At 30.4% G+C, this 10,974-nt stretch overlaps 2 protein-coding genes across 2 annotated transcripts; both read left to right on the top strand.

Moving 5' to 3' along the window:
- Positions 1–3,532: 3,532 nt before the first annotated feature.
- On the top strand, positions 3,533–4,099 carry HELRODRAFT_176270 (hypothetical protein; the record flags this gene model as incomplete). Its single annotated transcript, XM_009023732.1, has 1 exon — positions 3,533–4,099. One exon carries the CDS (start codon positions 3,533–3,535, stop codon positions 4,097–4,099), a length of 567 nt encoding a protein of 188 aa, XP_009021980.1.
- Positions 4,100–4,291: 192 nt separating this feature from the next.
- HELRODRAFT_176269 (hypothetical protein) lies at positions 4,292–7,506 on the top strand (the record flags this gene model as incomplete). The annotated part of the gene is made up of 9 exons (XM_009023731.1): positions 4,292–4,415; positions 4,880–5,008; positions 5,267–5,395; positions 5,464–5,532; positions 5,819–5,884; positions 5,992–6,090; positions 6,317–6,445; positions 6,688–6,714; positions 7,379–7,506. 9 exons carry the CDS (start codon positions 4,292–4,294, stop codon positions 7,504–7,506), a joined length of 900 nt encoding a protein of 299 aa, XP_009021979.1.
- Positions 7,507–10,974: the final 3,468 nt, after the last annotated feature.

Raw genomic sequence — 10,974 nt, 5'->3', positions numbered from 1 at the left:
AATTTGAGACTCACCATAACACAATTGTACAATTTGAATGTGTAAATACAACATTATAAATGTATTATAACTACGTGTATATATCTATCTATTTCTTTATTTAGTTCTGCCTGTGTATGATATTTTGTCAAATTTATTTGATAGAAATTGAATATAACCTTCATACCGGCTGATTAACTACCATGCAGTAAAATAACTACTGTTGACACCATTTCCTCCAACGATTTCGCAACGAATTGCCCATACCATATAATTAGAATAAACTCTTTCAATCAATGTTTAAATTTTTATATTGTCATTTATTCTTTTGTTTTTGTTACTGTACTAATTTTCGTGTCAGATACAATAATTTAGTTTTTAAGTAAATTTTCATTTTCGTAGCTATACACAAACATGCCTACCTGTTGCATTTAAAAATTACATTAATAATAAATAGAAATGAGAAAATTTCTGATGCATCTTTTCACAGGTTTATTTTCAAATAAACTTCACACTAAAATAAATGTAACAATATCCCTATACTCATTGAATAGAACTATTTTGTTTTACAATTACATATATTTTATTTTATAGACTATTATAATTTATAATGCTATCATGGATTACCATTTTATTATTAAAAGCAATACTTAAGAAATGCACAAGTTTCTGTAACAGTTTATAAAATTTCAGATTTTCTCAAAATGTAAAAATGCAAAACGACTGGATTAAGTGCATCAGACAGGAAATAAATGATTTCAAATGGCTTCCATCAAAAAATGCAAAAATATGCAGTGACCATTTTTGTAATAAAGATTATAAGGGTTATGATGGAGAAAGGAAGATAAAGCTGAAGAAAGCATTCCCATGTTTTCAAGTTAGTTATATTTATATGTCATCAGTTACACAAGGAAGCAATTCACATCATCATTGTACATTGCAACATTCTTATCTATACAAAAAATATAAAATGCATTCAACAATATTCCATGTATTTTATTAAAACTTAGAAAGGGCATAATGACATTGTGAATAATAAACCCTGCTTAGGACTGGGATCATCATCATCATACCAATCACCATTACAAGTAGAGTCAATTTTATATTAATGCTTTACAAGTTAACTAAATTGGCATAATCAAGTTTTTATATGAAATACACATCAAGTATTCAATGTAACAAATAAATTAACAGAAAAATTTCTGGAAAAGTTTAAAAAAATTAGAACATATGACTCTGATCAAAAATCATTTGCGTTGACACTGCATTTGTATGGGCATAAGGCATATGATTATCTTTGGACAAATGGCTTACATCTTCCTCACACTAGGACATTAAGAAAGTAATCTTGTCATACCTGTTCAATAATTTTAATAAGATTGTTTTAAATAACTATTCTCAATGTCATTTTATTATCACTACATTAAAAGGTAGCTACAAAACATTGATGGTATGCCTGGGGTGATTTCTACAAACCTTATTGACTAATGGTGATGGGGAACCTCTGGAACTGTAGGATCATGACATTCAATCTAGTCATGTATTGAGAAATCAATCCTTGATATATTTGATAACAAACATTTATTATAATATAAGAATGAAAAAAAGATGTAGGTGTAAGGCAAAATCTCACTGGAACTATTATTTTTAGCAATTTACGATTTATTTTTTTATTTATGACTTTATCCATTTTCAATGATACCGATATTTTTAATTATTATTATCCAAATTATACTCATGCCTATATAAATTAATTTGATTGTGGCTATTTCTATGCTTAATTATTTTATTTACTTGCCATAGGTATGCACAGCATTTAATAAATTAATGATAATAATTAATAACACAACATTCTAAGTGCATAAAATATAATAAATTAAAAGTACAATTTTTACAAACCTCATTGGTTATGGTGATGGGGATTCTTTGAAACTGAATGATCATGATCTAACAAGTCATGGATTGATGAATCACTGGAATCACACATTATCTTTAATAAATTTAATAACAACATGTACTACAATTTAAGAATTAGGAATATTTTGTAAAACATTAAATGAAAAAAAATTTAGTTTGAATCACTCATAATTAATAAATTTTAATTAAATTGCAAGTTAGCTTGGGGAGTTTGAAGCTTGAATTAAACAAATTACAAAATTGTTTATTTTATAAAATTGATTGATAAGTTGTTTAATATATTTATTTAATTTAGTATATTTTTTATTCCCAGACCTAAGCATTGTAAATAAAAATTTTAAAACCAATCAAGCAATAGAATTTAGGATCTTAGGAACAAGTGCTGTTAGTCTGTAGAAGTGTAGAGTGGTTGGTAGTTTCTAGTAGTCTAATCTGTTAATGTTCGTTAGTGTTATCTGTTATTTATTTCAATTAGTAATTAGAACCAGTAGAGTTTAGTTTTAGCTTAATTATTAAAGTTTAGTAATTTAATTACTAATTAGTCGTCGTTTAGTGTTTAGTGTTGTTACAGTTTGAGTTAAGTGTTGTTGGTGGTTCACAAAAATTTTTTTTATTTAAAATGCAAAAAGATACTTAACCGTCATACAGCAATATCTATCCTAAAACAGCATCTAGTACCTTTTAAAACATTTTGAAATTTTAAATATAAGCAATATTCCGAAATTAGTAAATATACGATCGTAACTTTTGACTTGGGCGATAAAAAATCACCCTCCAATTTCACTCCGGAAGTAAGCTCCTTGTTCGACCGTCAAAAATGAGCGAAGGCCGTTATATATATATTCTAATTATATGCATGGAGATATACCAATAACTTGTATTGTGGCCTTGTTTATCTATATGGAATACATTTATCAAGAGATTGTATATATGTATGTGTAATATTAATTAATTAATTAATTATTGAATTGGAAATAAAATTCAATTTTGTGTATGTCACTACCTTACGCAGAGGCTTTAATGAGTAACAGAAGTTCGTTATCAATTCAAAATTTTGCTTATAAACAGTTTTGGCTAGATAATGCAAATAAGAAATAAATTTAATTAAAATTATATGATAGACTGACAATCGTAGATGTTAAAAAAACTATGTAAGAATCAAAGAAAAATTTCATTGAATAGAAATGAAATAAATTCGTTAAAAAAAATTATTCTCTTACTCACTAAGGAGTGTCATTTCACAAGAATGACGAGATGATTCCTGGTTTACCTTATAATTTTTTGGAATAATGCGAGTTTCAGAAAATGTTCTTCATCTGTCTTTCATCATTTCTAACTTATGTCCTAACGGAGTTACAGGTTTTGAATTCTTCGAATTTATTTTAAAACTATTTTATACAAAGCTTGAGTTATTTAGTATAATAGTCTCAACTAACATTACTGTATCAATTTAAAATGTCGTTAATCTTTAACTTATCGACATGTTTTGTATGAAATTATTTTTACAAAATGCCCAAACCGTCAGAACGAAGAATGTACTCCAAATGATTGAATGACCATAAAAAAAAGTTTAATCTTAAATCACAAACTTTTTTTTCTACCAGGACTGAATAATTTTAATCTAGTACCTGCAACAATGACGACGATGCTGGCGTTGATGAGCTGTCAAGTACTGAGAGGCAGTGTCAAAAACGCAACAAACACAAATGCAACAAACACGAACCCAACAAACACGAACGCAACAAACCCAACAAACACGAACGCAACAAACACAACAGACACGAACGCAACGAACCCAAAATACGCAAACCTAATATACGCAAACCTAACATACGCAAACCTAACATACGCAAACCTAACATACGCAAACCTAACATACGCAAACCTAACATACGCAAACCTAACATACGCAAACCTAACATACGCCGATTATGAAGAGGAAGAAGGTTTAGCGAACAGTGGCAACGCCACTGAAGAAGCACAAAACTTCACGACGCCAGAACCAATCATAACTGGCAACTTCAACTGCAGCGACGATTGGGAGCGCGCCAGATGCTACATGGGCAACGGCTACTGTGACGGCGACACGTGCAAGTGCCATGGAGACAGCGTCCTAACATTGATACAGCGCAGTAACTACAGCTACCCTTACTGCACGCGTATGAAGCACATTCTTGAGTCTTTCCACGTTTGGTTTTGTTAACAATTACACACAAACTCACAAACACACACACACACACGTACGCACACACACACATATATATGCACACACACGCACGCACACGCACACACATGTCACGCTATAATAATATTATTATAACAACAATAACATCTATGGTTATAATTATAATTATTACAGTAATTATAACCGTAATTATGGTCATAATTTCCAGTTATGGACAGATGTGAGCAAGAGGAATCGAACTGCACGGGCGATGTTGGCACATGTTACGATTTCCAGTCTATCGTTTGGTGTTATTGTGGTAAAGGCTACCACATGGTCAACAAGAGTTGTATTGGTCAGTTTTAACTAATTTTTTTGTGGGTTTTACCCATTTTTTGTGGGGGTTAATTTTTTTATCCATTTTTTGTGGGGGTTTTACCCATTCCCCCCCACACACAACTCTCTTTTCTTACTTATCACGCATATAACCTTGCTTGTATACATGTATACCATCTCTATTCGTAGTTTTGTATCTATTTTTATGGCAGATATCAGCAAGTTAGGATAATAATTTAATTAATAGTATAATATAATATAGTATAATTGAAATAATTAATATGTTTTATTAGGATATTAATATAATTAATTGTATAATTAATAATTATTTTATAATTAATTATAAATTATATCATAAATCAATAATTACATTATCATCAATATTTGCTATAGTATAATCAATATAATTTATATGTTTAATTAGGATATTAATATAATAAATAGTATAATTAATAATTATTTTAATTATTACTGTAATTATAGACGTTGACGAGTGCCAGCTGAACCTGCATACGTGTTTTGACTACGAGCAGTGCAACAACTCGGTCGGTAGCTTCGGTTGTGATTGCAAAAAGGGCTACATGAAAGATGAGGAGGACGAAAATTGCATAGGTCTAACATCTATCTAATTTTGACATCGTTCATGGGCGTTCATCGTTCATCGTTCAAAGTCTAACTAATTTTGAATTTTTTCTGTCTAAATTTGAATTCTTTCATCGGCGGAACATCTATCTAAATTTGAAATCTTCCACGGGCAGAACATCTATCTAAATTTTAAATTTCTTCATCCTCATTATTATTATTATTTATATTATTATTATTATTTATTATTATTATTATTATTATTCGTGGCCATGACCTCTCTTCCAGACATAGACGAATGTTCAGACGGAGAGGCAGAGTGTCCAGACAATTCGGTTTGCGTGAATTTGGCGGGAAGCTTTGAGTGCTGGTGCTCCGCTGGCTTCATGATGGACACTGATAACAATACGTGTCGAGGTCAATTATTATTATTATTACAGTTATTATTATTATTATTCTTATTATTATTGTCATTATTGGGGCAGACGTAGATGAATGCCAGGAATATGCTGACGACTGCGATCCACTGACCACAAGATGCGTCAACAATGAAGGTGAATGAATGAATGGATGAATGAATGAGAATGAACGAACGAATGAATGAATGGACGAATGATTTAATGAACGAATGAATGAATGAATTATTGAATGAATGACAGAACTATCTATTAAAAATCTATAATTATTTACTATGATACGTATGTTGTAATTAAACTTCTTAATAATGTAACGCTCCAGCAGTAGCAATTGACTATAATATTATTTTCAACCCCAAATAATGTACTACATTTAAATGAACATTGAACACTGGACTTTCAGCAATCTTCATTCATATTCTAGGTGATTTTCAATGCGAGTGTCGAACCCATTACGAAAAGTACGATGATAAGCACTGTCTTGGGACCGGTTAGGATGTTTCATTCATTCGTTCATTCATTCATCCATTCATCCATCCATTCATTCATTCATTCATTCATTCCTTCATCCATCCATTCACTCACACGCTTAACCAGGGAATTACTCATTATGCAATCAGGGCTACATGGACTGCGACCTTGTGACGACGAAATGCATCGACGTCGGTCGCGGGTATGAATGCGAGTGTCTGCGCGGTTTCGATAGATATGACGAGGAGGAGTTCTTCAGTTGCGAAGGTTCATTGGCTGGTTGGTTGGTTGATTGGTTGGTTGATTTGTTGGTTGACCGGTTGGTTGATTGGATGGTTGATTGGTTGGTTGAATGGTTGGTTGACTGGTTGTTTGATTGGCTAGTTTGCTGACTGGTTAATTGATTGATTGATTGATCGATCGATTGATTGGTTGATTGAACTACATGTAGATATCAACGAGTGCGTAACCTACCCCGAGTCATGCCACCAAAACACGACAACGTGCGTCAATACGTTCGGCTCTTTTTGGTGTAACTGTTTGCCTGGCCTCTACAGGATATCTACTAGAGAATGTTCTGGTTCGTTCGTTCGTTCATTCATTCATCCATTCATTTATTCATTCATTCATTCTTACATTCTTTCACTAACACATGCAACCATTTATTCTTATTTCGATAGTTTTGAATATTATTTGCCTAATCACCGTAGGATATCTACCAGAGATTTTTCATTCATTAGTTCATTCATTCATTCATTTGTTTGTTTTTTAGTTTTCTGTTGATTAGTAAATTTTTTAAAAAAATTCAATTTCTACATTTAGAAAGAGCAAAAGGATATAACAGGACAGGTTTGCTGTCCATTATGAATGAATGAATGAATAAATAAATGAATGAATGAATGAATTATGAATGAATGAACGAATGAATGAATGAATGAACGAACGAATGAATGAATTAACGAATGAATAGAATAATGAATGAATGAACGAATAAATTAATGAACGAATAAATGAATAAATAAATGAACGAATGAGTAAATTTTACCTCTTACTTTCATTTAATTAACCTTCGTTAAATACGATTCATTATAATAATGACGATTTTTTTTTTGACCAGCGCTTGAAATATCGCCAATATTTCGTATGTTAATTATACTATTTGTGTTTTTTAATTATACTATTGTGTATTAGTGGCTATGTGTGTGTGCGTGCGTGTGTGTGGTGTGTGTTTGTATCTTCTTTTTATATATCTTAACATTAATATCAATTTAATATCAATATCACGAGATTGTTTATTTAAAAAATTATCATCGAATACACTTACTAGTATAAACCTTCTGGTGAGTTATTTTATGCACGTAATATTCCCGGATTTCTTTGCATTTAAACCCCAGCGACTTTAACAGCAGAGCCAAACACCTTAACCATTACGCTACCTGAAACACTGTTTAAACTGATTGCTAATTATACTGAAAAACTGATTACTAAATAGACTATTACAAACTAACGACAGACAGAGACTGGAATCCAAAGAAGATAGGGGTTTACATTGCTTTCGCTGTGCTCAGCGTTTTGTCGTTAACGCATGGCATTTACTGGATCATAACTCAGGAAGTGTTAGAAGAGATTAATGAAAAATAATAATTATTATTATTATAAGCATAATTGTAATAATAATTTTTATTATAAGTATAATTATAATAATAATTTTTTATTATAAGTATAATTATAATAATAATTGTTATTATATAATTAATAATTATGACTCTTACTGTCGTAATTAGTAAGGATAATAACACAAGAAATGTTAGATGGAATAATAAATATTAATAATAAATTTAAATATAATTATTGAAATAATTATTGTTATTGTATAATTAATAATAATGACTTTTCCTAAAGCTATGAGGTACCGCATTCGTATAAGGTCGTCAACAGGTTGTTAAGGAAGTTTGTGGCTGCGTAAGTATAAAAAGTTTATTACAAATTACTGCCCTTGATTTCAAATCTAAGACATTTTATAACAATAAAATAATAATTAATGATTCAATTATAATATTATTATATAAATTAGAAATTATGAGATTGTTTTAAATGATTTTGTGATGTAGTAATGAATTGTAGTTTTATTTGAATGTGTTTTATTAAATGAAGAACCGGCTACAAGTTGGAGCCATTGGACAGCGAAGAGTACGTTAAATTTGAAAGCTTTTCTATGTATTTCATCGTATAAATCAATTACTTTTATCATAATTATAAGGTTTTGTCGTAGTATTATTGTTAAAATTAATTTATTTCATGTTATTTATGATAATATTTCAGTTGTAATAAGTGTCGGTCGTATTGGTTTAGAAGCGTAGTCGGAATTTTTTTTATGGGCGAGAGGGCTTGAACTTTTAGAGAAATCCATGAATATATCCGCCTGGCTGGCCGCGGTTTTCGTCACGCTGCTCCGTATGTCTGGAATGCGTTACCTCCTGAGTTAAGACAATGTTCCTCGTTGAGTCTTTTCAAAAAGGGATTAAAGACTCATCTTTTTAACACGGGTTCCGGGCGCCTCTGAAGCAGCTGTGCAAATGGGCGATTCATAAATGTTTATATTATTATTATTATTATATATAATATAGTATCCATGAAAAAATCCGGTGAATAGAGAAGAATTTTTTCTTATTCTACATTTTTAAGCAACTTAAAATATTTCTAAGCATGAGAGTACTTTAAAAATTTGTTAGGATATTAAAAAGAATTCTGATCGAGTAGTTGAAACTTTATTAAGAAAATGAAGGTCTAACTAACTCAGACATTTCTACATATATTGACTTTGGCATTAAACAAAAAGTAAGTACGTTAATAAACTTTGTGGATGTTGTAAAGATAGGACGTGTAGAAGGAGATAAATTAAAATCCAGAAACCCAGAAGCTATCCGCCTAAAATCCAGAATAACGATGGTAGGCAACTATTATTTACTCATGCACTGAATGAACCGTTGGGTTGATATTGAGACAGATGAAATAATAAATGAAAATAATAAAAAAATGCAATATAAAAAGATTATAACATAATAATAAATATTAATTTCAAAGGGAGATGGAATTGGCTTTGGCAAAAACAACGGATGCAGACTTAGACAAATTAATGAGTAAAATAGACGATGCTTAACAGTAATAAGAATAACAACAGCAAATTCGTTAACCGTGTTTTTTTTATAGTTTAGTCTATATTTAGGTTTGTATTTGGTTTGTAATTTTTGCCGCTTTCTTTCATGGCAATTAGTAAAAGAATAAAAAAATTCCTGATAAACGTGTTTTTGTGGTTGTAGTATAGTTGGTAGTTTACTGTTTTGTTACAGATCATCGAATCTTCGTACTACTACTTTGTTCCTAGTAGAGTTTGGATGCGATGAGCAATATAGAAATATGATATTGAGATCATATACATTCACACATACAACTTACATACACATACATCCGATGCTGGAAAGGTATGCACACATCATCATCAACATTAATGATGACTAAGACAGTGTACATATAAATTCTTTTATATCTTAATAATTTATGTTGTATAGAGATGTAAACCTTCTTTATGTTTTAAGTAATAAAATATAGAAGTAAGATAGCAAAATATATGAGTTAAATAGTGAAATATGTGAGTTTTATATGAGAAAACCATTAAAACATCTATGGAAAAAAAATTAGACGTAACGTAATGAATAATATTTATATGTGCAAGTTCTCGTTGCTTGCTTCCGCTCTTGTTTTCAGTTTTTTATCTAAATAAAATTAAAATTTTGGTTTCTTGATTTTAGAATCTTCAAATTAATCGCATTTTAAAGAATTAATTTAAGAAGCTAAAATCGGATTTATCGTGCCTGTTTGATATTTTTTTCGATTATTCTTCTCCGATTTATTGGGTTAGTACTTGCTAGTTTTGTTTTGCAATTTTCAATTTGAGTGACAATAAATTGTTTAAAATTATTAAAAATAAATTATAAACAAATGAAATTAATTAGAAAGAAGTAATAAATTTATTATTGCTTTAAAATATAATTAATTGTTTGACTATAAAATAATTTGATCGCAAATGTGTGATATGATGCTTTCCCAAAAATACCTACAAATTAAATATGATTTTGTTCTCTTTCATGACTGAAAGTATCTATTTTTTTTAAACCGCAGACAAAGGGCATCACACACACCAACTTCAAATATTTTCAATTTTTCATAAATTTGTTATACTTCTAAAATCTAATTCCAACACTTTTTTTTAATTAAAAGTACTATTTTATGTGGATTATTAGTAGAAGAATAATTAATGATTAGAAGATAGAAAGAACAAAAGAAAGTTAGAAAAAAATGAGTGCGGTGGGGACCCATGCATCGGGCACCCGCACCCCCCTTCAGCCCCTCCTTGAATCCATTACCACTGACAACCCTCATAGATCTCATTCTAAAGTAATTTTTTCACTTAATTTTTTAGTATTTTGTAGTACTTTTAATTTATTTATTATAAATTTTATTGTTTTGTAAAATAAATAATAAAGTTCTTAATGTCTGTAACTTTACATAACATGATGATATGGTTTCTCATTTTATTATTTATCATTTGTTTTTAAATAAAATGAAAATTTCAATTTCAAATGCTAGTTTAAAAAAAAATATTGATAAACTGTGTTGAAACTTTTTTCTTTATAAAAATTTTGGATCTGAGAATTTATTATTCTTGTAACTTTAGACATTTTTTCATGCTAACAACAACAACAACAACACACGTTTAGACGACATTTTCCCCGAGATCGGGGTTGTCGTTTGGCTACCTATGATGAAACCAAAATACCCCTCGACGCCATCCACATCTGTCACTCACCTCAGTATCACGCAACCCCGCTTTCACCCTGTCCTTCTCCACCTGCTTTCTCCATTCCAATCACGGACAACCCCTTCCTACCACTCCTTCAATCTCGAACTCCAACGCTTGCCTAATCCCGACCCTTTCATCCCTTCTCAACACATGTCCATACCACCGCATCTCAACACATGTCCATACCACAACATCTCGATCTCCTTATCAATGTCACAATGTCCTCATTCAGTCCCATCATTGACATC

The sequence above is a fragment of the Helobdella robusta genome, assembly GCF_000326865.2.
Source record: "Helobdella robusta unplaced genomic scaffold HELROscaffold_37, whole genome shotgun sequence".
Taxonomy (NCBI): domain Eukaryota; kingdom Metazoa; phylum Annelida; class Clitellata; order Rhynchobdellida; family Glossiphoniidae; genus Helobdella; species Helobdella robusta.
The sequence above is the reverse complement of the archived record's forward strand: the minus strand, read 5'-3'. Positions and strand labels throughout refer to the sequence as shown.